The 14,301-nt window shown below is 38.5% G+C and overlaps 1 protein-coding gene across 2 annotated transcripts in view; it reads right to left on the bottom strand.

The window, feature by feature from the left end:
- The window catches only part of LOC126203489 (guided entry of tail-anchored proteins factor 1-like), a 103,955-nt gene extending 90,097 nt beyond the window's left edge, over positions 1 to 13,858 (bottom strand). The window contains exons 1-2 of one of the 2 annotated variants that reach the window (XM_049937819.1): positions 13,706 to 13,848; positions 12,021 to 12,110 (exon numbers count right to left, since the gene is read on the bottom strand). In XM_049937819.1, coding sequence (XP_049793776.1) covers positions 12,021 to 12,110; positions 13,706 to 13,774 — 159 coding nt within the window. In that variant the 5' untranslated portion in view covers positions 13,775 to 13,848. Of the gene's footprint in view, positions 1 to 12,020; positions 12,111 to 13,705 lie in introns of both variants that reach the window. The other variant, XM_049937820.1, reaches the window with a different exon arrangement.
- Positions 13,859 to 14,301: the final 443 nt, after the last annotated feature.

The following is a 14,301-nucleotide window of genomic DNA, read 5'->3' as shown; positions in this document are numbered from 1 at the left end:
AGCCATACCTATTTCATTCATTGTCCCTCTATCCGTATCCCTACGTTTTCATTTTACTTCTATTGTGCAGTAGTTGCTGTTTCTTTAGAAGTTTCTACACAGAGGCTGTATTTCATGGACAGCCCCTCAGTCACTAACTGTTTCTACTAGGTACACATGTATCCAGCACTTAGTCAACTATTCTTGCAAAGCCAAAGTTCCTCTGCATCCTCCTACAGAGAGATAAATATTTCAAGTTCCTCCTTGGGATGTGAAGAGCTAAATGTTTCATGTTCCTTCTTGGGATATGACACTACTACTTTTTTAATTACTTTAATCAATATATAAATCTTTCTGCTTGTTTTAGTTGCTCTTTGTATTTTAGTAATCACTGTTGTTGCATAAGTTTTACAGCCACTGATATCAGTTTCAACATGACATCCTGAAAGAGACCATTACTCTTCATTGCCAATAGATCTACTACATTTCTGTCATGATTGTATTTCCAAACTATCTGTTCTAAACAGTAATTAGAAAACTATTTAGTATTGTTTGACGCAATGTTTTGGCACAACTACCAATTACTTTGTGTTTTAGCACAACAACCAATTACTTTATAGTAATTACCATTTACTACTAAACTAAATGATCTTGTTAAATTCAAGTTTCTTGTCTACTCTGACAAGGACACCACTTCTACTCCCCATTTCACTATGTTTTCAATAAACTTATAGATTTACCCCAAATACCCTCAATGCTATCAATTTTGTATTTCAGCTGGATTTCTGCACCTAGTATTACATGAGCTTGACTCCTTTTATGAAAACTTCAAACTTCGTGATTTTGTTCTTGTAGGAAGTACGGTACTCAGGATAGATTAGATTAGATTTACTATCATTCCAATTTATCTGTAGTGAGGTGGTCCTCCAGGATGTAGAACATGTCAGAAAAACAATAATACATGACAAATATTTACAACTAAAACAAATAAGCTAATGTACCTTCCACAGGTCCCAAGTGGAATGATTGTTTCTTTTATTTTTTATTAACATACTATGAAACGATCATTTTACAACACTAATTTACTAACATCGCATTAATGCACTGAATTTAAAATCTTAAAAGGTTTTTTTTTATTTATAAGGTAATAACATATAATAGAACTACTACAATACTTATTTACAATGAACACATTACTGCACTGAAATGGTGTAGAAGTTATCACACACACAGGATGGTTCATCGATCGTGACCGGGCCAAATATCACACGAAACAAGCGTCAAATGAAAAAACTACAAAGAATTAAACTTGTCTAGCTTGAAGGGGAAAACCAGATGGCACTATGGTTGGCCCACTAGATGACGCTGCCATAGGTCAAACAGATATAAACTGCGTTTTTTTAAATAGGAACCCCCATTTTTCATTACATATTTGTGTAGTACGTAAAGAAATATGAATGTTTTAATTATAGTTGGACCAATTTTTTCGCTTTGTGATAGATGGCGCTGTAATAGTCACAAACATATCGCTCACAATTTTAGACAAACAGTTGGTAACAGGTAGGTTTTTTAAATTAAAATACAGAACATAGGTACGTTTGAACATTTCATTTCAGTTGTTCCAATGTGATACATATACCTTTGTGAACTTATCATTTCTGAGAACGCATCCTGTTACAGCGTGATTACCTGTAAATACCACATTAATGCAATTAATGCTCTAAATGATGTCCATAAACCTCAGTGCATTTGGCAATACGTGTAACGACATTCCTCTCAACAGCGAGTAGTTCGCCTTCCATAATGTTCGCACATGCATTGACAATGTGCTGACGCATGTTGTCAGGCATTGTTGGTGGATCACGGTAGTAAATATCCTTCAACTTTCCCCACAGAAAGAAATCTGGGGACATCAGATCCAGTGAACGTGCGGGCCATGGTATGGTGCTTCGTCGACCAATCCACCTGTCATAAAATGTGCTATTCAATACCGCTTCAACCACACGCGAGCTATGTGCCAGACATCCATCATGTTGGAAGTACATCGCCATTCTGTCATGCAGTGAAACATCTTGTAGTAACATCAGTAGAACACTACGTAGGAAACAAGCATACACTGCAGCATTTAGATTGCCATCGATAAAATGGGGGCCAATTATCCTTCCTCCCATAATGCCGCACCATACATTAACCCACCAAGGTCGCTGATGTTCCACTTGTCACAGCCATCATGGATATTCTGTTGCCCAATAGTGCACATTAGGCCAGTTTACGTTACCGCTGTTGGTGAATGGCGCTTCGTCGCTAAATAGAACGCGTGCAAAAAATCTGTCATCGTCCCGTAATTTCTCCTGTGCCCAGTGGCAGAACTGTACACGAAGTTCAAAGTCATCGCCGTGCAATTCCTGGTGCATAGAAATATGGTACGGGTGCAATCGATGTTGATGAAGCATTCTCAACACCGACGTTTTTGAGATTCCCGATTATCGCGCAATTTGTCTGCTACTGATGTGCGGAATAGCCGCGACAGCAGCTAAAACACCTACTTGGGCATCATCATTTGTTGCAGGTCGCGTTTGACGTTTCACATGTGGCTGAACACTTCCTGTTTCCTTAAATAATGTAACTATCTGGCGAACGGTCCGGACACTTGGATGATGTCGTCCAGGATACCAAGCAGCATACATAGCACAGGCCCGTTGGGCATTTTGATCACAATAGCCATACACCAACAGGATATCGACCTTTTCCGCAATTGGTAAATGGTCCATTTTAATACAGATAATGTATCACGAAGCAAATACCGTCCGCACTGGTGGAATGTTACGTGATACCACGTACTTATACGTTTGTGACTATTACAGCACCATCTATCACAAAGCAAAAAAAGTGGTCCAACTAAAACATTCATATTTCTTTACGTACTACTCGAATATGTAATAAAAAATGAGGGTTCCTATTTAAAAAAACGCAGTTGATATCCGTTTGACCTATGGCAGCGCCATCTAGCGAGCCAACCATAGCACCATCTGGTGTCCCCCTTCAAGCTAGACGAGTTTCGTTCTTTGCAGTTTTTTCGTTTGACACACACACACACACATGTATACAAATCAGTTGGTTCTACTCAGAAATCCATCTTTGGAGTAGAGCTGGCCACCAATAAATCCTTTAGGCTTCTCTTAAACTGAATTTCCTTGGTTGTTAAGCTTTTTGTGGCTGTTGGCAAGTTACTGAAAATGTATGCTCCTGAATAATGCACACCTTTTTGTACAAGAGTAAGTGACTTTAAATACCTGTGAAGATTATTCTTATCTCTAGTATTGATTCCATGAACTGAGCTGTTGGTAGTAGTTCATACAACAACAACTAACAGGTTATACGATTCAATACAAATACATTTAATTGTCCTACAAGGTACAAAGCATGTTGTCACAAATATTGATCAGAGCAAACTAACTGTAGGTCCAGAGAGGTTAGTTGAGCTACCTCAGGGCAGCAATATTGTTTCAGGTGACTCCACAGAGTTACGTCCCCAGATTCTCAATGCTTTGCCAACAGAACACTATCGTTTGTTTCATCTCCAAAGGCAATTTCCTCGGACCCTAGTCTTCAGCCACTCACCCATTACCATTATCTGGACTGTATTATTATTTACTTATTAATAATTAATCTATTTATTGCTTTGATAACTAACTTATTTCACATGAAGGTATTCTTCTTCTCTGCCCCTTCCCTCTCACACAATTCTGCCCCAGATTTTTTCAACTCTGGTTTCATACTGAGCAATTAAAGAAGGAAATACAAATTCCTGATATGAGTCTTCACTTGTAATGAACTTTATGAATGGTGTAGTAAATATAGCTTACACATTTTTTTTAAATTAATTTATGCCCTACTCCGGTTAACATTTTCAGGCTCTTAGCTCAAACCCAATTGTCACTGTTTTGTAATCAGATTTTGTGTATATTACCTACGAACTTTATTTCAACAGTTCTACGCTTAAGTCTGAAAGTGACAGACACTTAAACACGGTACACAAAATTATATGATTCAAAAATATTACACAATCTAGATATCTACATCTATACTCTGAAAACCACCATGAGGTGCATAGTGGAGGGTACGTCCCATTGTACCAGTTATTAGGGCTTTTTCATTTTCCATTCACATACGGAGCAGCACAAGAAGAACGATTGATTGTATACCTCTATGCATGCAGTAATTATTCTAGTCTTATCCTCATGATCCCTATGTGAGCAAAACATAGGGGGTTGTAGTATAGATACCACTATTTGTACAATGTATGACAATAACACACAACTGGGTACTACAGACTATACAGAGTGGAATACACATATACATTTTGCATGTAACACACAGTGATATTCATTCAAATTTAAAATAATTTAGACAGTAATTTTCTTTGGCATTGCCAGTGCATGATTCTGCCATTTATATCACTGTAAATTAAGTCCAAAAATATCCAAAGTAAAATGTGGTACATCAACCACTAAATTCAAAACTAATTGCTAGGGTACTGACTTATGTAATATAATTATTTCTATAAATTTATTGGAACTACTTTAAATTCATGATGGAGAACAGGTATAAAACAATACTTCCAGTACTATCAGACTTTGTATTTATTAAGATTACTACGGTACACACCATAGAACATTAGCTGCCCAGTTATAATGAAATACTGAAAACTATATTTAGTTTCCAGTTTACTGTTTGATTAACTGGAAGAAGGTACAGTGTAGCGCTTAAACCACACCTCATAACTACACTGCCCCAAAAAAATAATGAAGCACTAATGAAACAGGGTCGGATGTCAAAGTAGCTTCACACACATATGCATCACTGGCCGGTATATAAATGATTAGAGCTGCAATTCTCTGTGACAGATAGACTACTTGAGTGCATCAGTGTTCTTTATGTTTAGTGTCGTTATCAGGCCTGGTAGCATATGTAAGGGGTACAAACAGCATCAGAGTTATCTCTGCGAAGGACACGGAGATGAGACATGCTCGTATGAGACAGCATTGTCAGCATCTGATGGAGTTTGAAAGCGGACTCGTTGTGGATCTGCATATGGCCAGCTGGTCGAATCGTGCAATATGCAGACATGTGGGTTCATTGGGTGCAACAGTGGTCCAAGGCTGGACTGCAAAGGAACATGAGTGCAGGCATACTTATTGTCAAGGTTCCAGTGAACTATGTCTGACTACTACCAGGGAGGATTGCCACACTGTTCACCAAGCATGCCATAACTCCTTCACGTCTGTGTCTGCCATATGAGAACAATGAATGGATCTGTGAAACATTCTGTGTCATCTCACACCATTAATAAAAGTAAAGCAGCAGCCAGACTAGGGAATTACCATCCAATGCTTAGGCTGCCAATAACACCACAAAACAAACAGCTGCTTTTGGAGTGGTGCATGACCTGAACACATAGTCTGCTGATGTATAGCATTGCATCACATTCATTGATGAATCGTAGTTCCGCATATCCCCACATGACCATCGTCAGCGAATATGGTGGTGACCTCGGAATGGTTCCCATTCTTACAATACAGAGGAACCTCACATAGCGAACATAATTCGTTCCAGAATCTTACTGATAGTATGAAATACTCATTAAGCCAAACAAGTTATCCCATATACATTATTGTAAAATACCATAATTCGTTCCATGCAGAAAAGGTGCTAAAAATTTTATCTTATTCATGCCATTTATTCAAAGAAAATTTTATGTGCAGCATTGTGTACTTTATTATTCATGGCCATAACTAATTCTTTTTTACTAGGAAGTTATCTATAGTCACCTGCAGACACTTCAACACTTGGCAAAAACGTGACACAGTATTATTGTGAAATAAATTTGTAGCGCACATAGCCACTACTTTATTGGGGGGATGATTTTCAATGTACAATGCAACCGATTCCCATGCTTCCAGCATTTGTCATATTGGGCCAGAAGACTGCTGCTGTCTCCTCCTCCTCTGAAGTTCAACTCTCCACAACTTCCTGCTGTGAAACACACTGCAACTGCATAAGCTCTTCCACGGTCATTTCTTGGCGGTGATCTTTCATAAGCTCATTTATGGCATTGTTATGCACTTCTAGTCCCATGCTCTTGGCTAAAGATACATGGAATGGCAGATTCATCTCAAGCAAAAATTTTTTCACCGAAGGACGAAACACATCATTGATCCAATCAGAAGAAACATCATTTGTCACCCAAGCCTCATTGTTGGACCTCCACATCACATTTAACCTGCCCTTCAGGATTTTACACTTCTTGAAGGCTTGTGGAGTTTCTGAATGGCCAACAAGCAGCAGTTCAATTTTCAAATCACCACTTGCATTGGCACAGAATAACAGTGTGAGACGGTCTTTCACTGGCTTGTGACCGGGCAATGCATTCTCCTCTGCTGTTATAAAGGTACACTTCAGCATCTTTTCCCGAATAGACCTGTCTGATCACAATTGAAAACCTGTTGTAGTAGATAACTCTCAGAATCTATGAACATCTTGAAGTTGATGAAGAAGTTCTTGCTGCCTTTGTGTTGGAGCTGGCTGCTTCAACGTGCCTTACAATGCTGTGGATGCCGGTTTTCCTCTTAAACTTCTTGAACCACCTGTGGCTCCCTTAAACACTTCTTTGGCCACTGATGATACTGGTGTCTTCTAAATGAGCTCAGCAAAAATCACTCTCACCTTCTCACAAGTGATGTTCTCATTAGTAGTGTTGCCTCGCAATTGCTTTCCATTTATCCATATAAGCAGCAACCTTCCCACATCACCCAGAATATGAAACTGTTGTTTAGATACTCTTGTCATTCCCTTTGAAGCCTCTATATCCTTAATCTTACCCTTTTTCTGATGATAGTGCAAATATTTGATGCATACCAATTGTATGCGCATGCTAAATCAGCAACGCTCACATCACCTTCACATTTTTCAATGATTTTTTTTTTTCATTTCCTAGGTCATTTATGTTCTCTTACGGTCATCTTCTTATGGCTTTATCTTCAGTGACATTTCTACGAGAGCTATTAAATTTGTACACAAAAAGATACTGTGTGAACACAGGTTTAGAAAAATGTTTGATTGCAAGCTGCACTAAGATGGTAGCAGAAAGGGCAGTAAACCCAGACTGCAGTATGTACTAAAGGCATTGTTCATATGTCACTGCCAAGAATGAAAAGTATTCAAATCACTGAACTTTTATCCCTCCACGCGAACTGTTGGTAATGTCACACTACATCATCATCATTCATTACGATAAGGATTGCTCAATACGTGAGTCTTTTTTTACAATTTATTTTGCTCATTATGCAAATTGCACATTATGGGAGGTGCTTGTTAAGTGAGGTTCCACTGTATTTTGGAGAGGTACAGCAATGTTACTATTGGGCTCAGGGGAGTCATCAGGTATAGCTTCAGGTCATGGCTGGTAATGACAGGGAACCCACAGAACAGCAGCACGTCATGAACATCCCGTTCCCTCTCAAGCAACAATATTGTGGTGCCATTTCTCAACAGGATGGTGCTCATCCACACACGGCATATCTCTCTATGAACTGTCTGTGTAATGCTGACTTACTCCCATGCTCAGCAAGATTCCCAGATCTGTCCCCAATTGAATGTGCATGGGATCAGCTTAGATGTCAACCCAGAGTCTGTTTCCAGGATATCAGGACCAGCTGTGGGACAGCTTGCCTCAGATGAGGATGCAATGGCTTTATAACACATTTCCCAACCGAATCAGTGCACACATCAAGGCCATAGTGGCACTGTATTACACTGATAACTGGGCTCATACTTCCAAGTTCTTTGTAAATTTGACTTGATTTTTTAAACACTGTAACAATATTTTATACCCACTCAATCTGTCAAGCTTCAGTTTGGTTCCTCCTCACCTTCTGTGTGATTCACTTTTTTTTTTTTTTTTTTTTTTTTTTTTTTTTTTTTTGTCAAGATGTGCAACTGGATAAGGCAGACAATAAGATGGCCTATAGAATGATGTTCTTGAATGTACTGATATGTTCTGTGTCTTTGTTATGATAATGTTTTCACTATGCTGTTCATAGCAGTTCAGGTGCTCTGCTATTTACTTATTTATTATTGGATTATTTATCCATTGATTTTGTGCTGACAACCCTGTACTTACCTGACTGAAAACCCTGTTCTTCCTGCCACCACACTTCACAAAATTTCACAATATTTAATTTCAATTCACTCATTTCTCTTTTGAAATTCTTTATTTTATTCTTTCTGCATGATTAAGGGATCTAATATCCCACACTCCACCCTTATAAGTCCAAATTCGTTTTTCCCCGGTGGAAACATTCTCCTGGGTAGTTCTTGTCCCACGATCCAAATGGGGAACTGTTTTATCTATAGAATATTTTACATGAAAGGATGCTATCTTCCTTTAACCACATAGTAGAGCGACTTGTTCTTTGTAAAAATAAAATATGTTGTTTCCCCTTGCTTTCAGTCATGCCACAGCCTCAACTTAGCAAGGCCATGTCAGATAATGTTACAAAACCGCATCAGTCACCCATGCTGATTGTTGCCCTTGCTTTCTGTCATGCCACAGCCTCAACTTAGCAAGGCCGTGTCAGATAATGTTACAAAACAGCATCAGTCACCCATGCTGATTGTTGCCCCTTCAACTACTGAAATGCTTGCAGCCGCTCTTTAGGAACATTTTGTAAGTGTGCCTCCCCACAGATACAAATCCAATGTGGTTGCACCTGTCATACAGCTATCCGTATTGCTGAGACACGCAAGCCACCCCAGGGGATGGCAGGTCAATAGTTTTGGGGGGGATGAAAGGCCAAATAATTTATAAAGGTTTACATTATGTCTGAACTACAACACAAAACTACAGTGATCACTTACTGCAGTTGTACTCCAATTTATTCAATCTTGATGTTAACAATGACTTTCTATGGCTGGTTTTAGTAGTTAATTAGCCATTTTCAGAGGATAGCTGAAAACTGTCACAAAAAGCTGAGAAATTCTACGAAGACCATGAATAAATTGGGTACATAAGGACACAGATAAAATGAAAGAAGTTACTGAGTAAAACACACAATGCACAGTTGTTGTAGCAAAGTGGGCACATGATTTCTACCAGTAACTGTTGATAGTGTTTGTGTAGATTAATGGGTTAAGTAGGTCTGCTTTTGGTAGATGACATCGCAAAAATAAACCAAGATGTGGCAAAAATTTCTTGGACAATTTAATGAACTGTCTCGAATAGAATGGATGTGGATTTCTGTAGATGTCTTGCTCCATTTGTAAGCATTGACATTTATCTCCCTGAAGGTAGCTTTAAATGCCGTTGCACATTGTGAGCTCATTGACAATATCTAAATTCTGAAGGTTGGCATTCTTGTTCCTTCTCCTATGGTCTTCCCATCTGTATTAAATATATCAGTTCTGATGCCGATCTTCCACACAGGTTTACAGCTTCATTTTTCGTTACTAACTATGAAGTGTAGTTCAAAAACAGGTTTTTTATGATGTTTCGACCATCCATTTTATGCACAATATTTCAGTTACTTCAATTACTGAAAGTTGTGCTGCTATGTGTACTTGCTGCCTGACTCCAACCAGACTGTGAACTGCTGTTGGTCTCAAAGCTCTATTTATAGCTGAGTTTTACTCTTGACATCTAATACACTCTTTGATGCTCTATAGTTCAGAGGTCTCACTAACATTTTATGAAATTCACATTCTCTCAATGTTTACCAACTCTGTTGGATGAGAATGGTTGATGAAATCTTAATAAATTGAGTGTTGGATCCCAATCCTAATTTAAATTGAAATATCCATCCCAGTTCATTATGTCCGCCGACATCTCCATTTCAATAGACTTCAGCATTACGCTGTTCCAGAAACTTAGCATCTGACCACAATATGTGTCTCATCTTATTTCACTTCATGATTATATCAAGGGCAGTGCTTGGTGACAGCTGATTCGTATGGTTGTATTCGTCAAGTGTGTCACTGATGGTCCTTGCATCTCTACTCAACTGTCGTGATAGTCTCTCCCACATAAGACATGCCACATTTGCACAGAATGTAGTGTACAATCGGATTTTGGAAACACAGATCATCTTTAATAATACAAAAAGACTTTTTATCTTCAGTGACGAGAGCAAAATATGTTAGAGACTATACAAGGAATACATTGAGGCAAATGCACTAGAAGCTGCCCAGCTCAAACCAACATGTTTCTACTAACATGTGGACAAAATGTATTGTGGTGTGGCCACATGGAATAAAAAAACTTCAAGGCAACTTGAGGCATAAGTTATTCAGCAGTCCACTTATAAGATGCATTTTAAAAAACAAAAGAATGAGTTAATATTATTTTTTGACAATAAAATAAAAATTGATTTCAAATTGTTAATATTATAAATGGAGCACACTAGCTCAATATGACAGAGACAAGAAAGAAAGTGCCCATTGGTTTCTTGGAGGAAATAGTTGGCAGTCACATGGAACAATGTGGAGAAGGCATGTAAAGTGTCAGTCAAATGAATATAAATTTTTATCCATTGTGATGATATTGGGAAACCGGAGTTGATCTAGGAACAAAATTGCTTACAAAACAGTTGTGCAGCTCAGTCTATAATATTGCTTTTAAGTCTGCAGAACAAAAATCAGATCAGGTTAACAGGACCACCATGTTGCCAACATACACTGCTGAAAAAAAAATAGTACACGTGGAAAGACGATGTCAATTTTGATCTGGTAATGGCACATGCCATCTAGGGGATAGGAGATGTACTGATAACAGTTTCAATGTCATCTGCCAATAGATAGCATACTGGCACAGCTACCAGAGTGCCACCTGTGCCAACCCTTTCAACATGCTCTGCAGGATGTGCAGCAACTACATCTACATCTGCATACCATACGGTGCATGGCGGAGGATACCTCGAACCACAACTAGCATCTTCTCTCCCTGTTCAACTCCCAAACAGAACAAGGGAAAAATGACTGCCTGTATGCCTCTGTATGAGGACTAATCTCTCTTATCTTATCTTTGTGGTCTTTCCGCGAAATATAAGTTGGCGGCAGTAAAATTGTACTGCAGTCAGTCTCAAATGCTGGTTCTCTAAATTTCCTCAGTAGTGATTCACGAAAAGAACGCCTCCTTTCCTCTAGAGACTCCCACCCGAGTTCCTGAAGCATTTCCATAACACTCGCATGATGATCAAACCTACCAGTAACAAATCTAGCAGCCTGCCTCTGAATTGCTTCCATGTCCTCCCTCAATCTGACCTGGTAGGGATCCCAAACGCTCGAGCAGTACTCAAGAATAGGTCGTATTAGTGTTTTATAAGTGGTCTCCTTTACAGATGAACCACATCTTCCCAAAATTCTACCAATGAACCGAAGACAACTATCCGCCTTCCCCACAACCGTCATTACATACTTGTCCCACTTCATATCGCTCTGCAATGTTACGCCCAAATATTTAATCGACGTGATTACACTACTAATGGAGTATTCAAACATTACAGGATTCTTTTTCCTATTCATCTGCATTAATTTACATTTATCTATATTTAGAGTTAGCTGCCATTCTTTACACCATTTACAAATCCTGTCCAAGTCATCTTGTATCCTCCTACAGTCACTCAACGACGACACCTTCCCGTACACCACAGCATCATCAGCAAACAGCCGCACATTGCTATCCACCCTATCCAAAAGATCATTTATGTGGATAGAAAACAACAGCGGACCTAACACACTTCCCTGGGGTACTCCAAATGATACCCTCACCTCTGATGAACACTCACCATCGAGGACAGCATGATCTCCTGACTCGCGTTCAACTGAGCACACGTGGGGTATCATGGGACAAGAAGTGGCTCGTGCAACTCATCAGCCAACAACTCTTAGAGAAGTAAGAGAACAGGGCGAGCAGGCTTGGCATAAAATATCCCAGGACAGTATTCACCATCTGTACAACTGACTGGATGACACGAGTCAGCACTTACATTGCCAGCTGTGGAGGCTACATCACACATGAATGTGTGTATTCCAGCATGGGTCGATACCTGGTACCTCAGAATCCCTTGTGCTATTATCTGTAAATGTAATCATTTCATTTACTCCATATACAGTACTGTAACAATAAATAATGAATGAACAGGAAACCTCTAAAAGGGTGTACTAATTTTTTTTCCTGCAGTGCATTAAGCAGGACATCACAAATGGTCACCAGGCTTTTCTAACTAGCTGATAGTATAATAAAATTGTTGAAAAACATAAGCTGGCAAATCCTCAAATGGTAAATGCTAAACATCTCTCATAAATCAACATATAAAATTCACTGACCTGGTTTTGAGGAATTAAATTACAAGTATTCTTAGTTCCTTTACCTTAAATAATTATGACTCCCTTGAGGTGATAATCAGTAAAATTTGATTAACAACATTACACAGAATGGCATACAAGCAATATTTTTTCCAACATTCCATCCATGAAAAGAATTTGAACAAAACTAAATGTCTCACAGAACAAAAAGTGTCCTCTGCCATTCACTTTATACTGACTCAAAAGTGTAAAGATGCAAATGTAAAAACGGATTATCAAATGGTAATTCAGTATAGACAAGCATAAAACCAGTACCTTAATCACTGCACTACCTATCACAATCGTCCCACACAGTCACAGACTATAAAAGAGCAACCCTAAAAATATAAATCCAGTATTCATTACTGTGCTGCCTCTCACAGTCACTGTACAGCCATTAGCTCTAGGCGAAAACACGACAAAGCAAGAAGACAACGTTAACTGGGAAGTAAATCATTCAATACATTCAAAATGAAGACTACAGTTCTGAAGGGACAGGGACAACACAGGTATTAAGCAAAAATGAAATATTATTGATAGAGAAACCACATGGACTGCAGGTCTTCTACGAGTATGTAGCCCAACTAAAGTGAATGAAAAATAGTTAAACAGCAGAAGAAATAGGAAAGAAGGAAAATTGGGGTTCAACATCCATAGCAACAAGATTACTAGAAATGAAGCAGTAGTATGGTTGGACATGGAAAGGGAAGGGAATTGGTTGTTGCCTCGTTGTTGAAACCTAAACGTGAATCATCAGATTTGAATTTGATCCTTCTTCTTCCAGATTATGATTCCAGTGTCATGCACTGTGGAATTTCATTCAAAAGATAGGAAGAACGAAGGTGAGGAAAAAGAGATGGTAAAGAATATAGAGGTAGGTTGCACTGCAGGTGATTAGACTACGAGTCAAATACATAGATGGTTATGATCAGTTGTACTGTACATAAAACAGCCTGCAAATAGGTTTATTATTTTCAGTGGTGTATTAAATGATATACAAAGGAATATTATTGTTGAGGAAGTGCTTCAAAAACAACCGTGAGATCGGGGAGAAACTTTGAGTGATAAGTACCAGGTTCACAATCAGGATTAAATACAGAGCATTACAATACTACCACTATCTTGTTGCACATATCGCTTCCTTCTAATTCAGAGTTTTGTTTTCTCATTTCTCCATGAGTAAATTATCAGGAATCTGCACGGCTAGGTGTCTAAATGACATTTCCGAAACAATAGTACTTTATAAAAGCATCGTACTTCGTCACGTCGCTGAAATTTATGCGAATGGCTAGTGCTTCTCTTCATTAATTGACAAAACAGTACTCACACTTCTGACAATAACTGGAAGAAACGCGTTTATAAAGCAGATGCATGTCGTTGACAATAAAATATACATCGCCGGTTCAATAGTTTATTTACTTTACGTATGTAAACAATACCAAAGATCTTTCATAAGGAACCAAGGCGGAGTGAGATTTCTTAGATGGGGCAGAAAACATATCCACGCTTGAAGAGAGAGATAATTTTTATCCGCTTCAAAGTTAGCAGTGATTGAATCAGAGATTTCAAGTCTGTATAGTGTATTCAGAACATAGATAAATGCTTCAAAAAAAAAATACGGTGATAGGATGTGAAAATTTTACGTTATGTTGTAATGCTGCCTATTTACGTCGCGAAACACGTTTTCCGTCTACAGCAAACCGATACAACCCGTAGCAGTTATGATCATACATTGTTATAAAAAAAAAAAATTGTGGAGAAATTTTTTTGTTCGCTCAACGATGTACATCGCACATACTACGTAGAGACTAGAGATCAATTTGTTTCTTTGTCTTAACCGTGTGATAAATGGCACGACAGATGATACTTATTTAAACAACGTAATTAATGTGTAATTACAGTGATATTGAGAGCAGAATTTAC

Source organism: Schistocerca nitens, chromosome 9, assembly GCF_023898315.1.
Source record: "Schistocerca nitens isolate TAMUIC-IGC-003100 chromosome 9, iqSchNite1.1, whole genome shotgun sequence".
Lineage (NCBI taxonomy): Eukaryota > Metazoa > Arthropoda > Insecta > Orthoptera > Acrididae > Schistocerca > Schistocerca nitens.
This window is presented reverse-complemented; position numbering and strand designations above follow the sequence as displayed.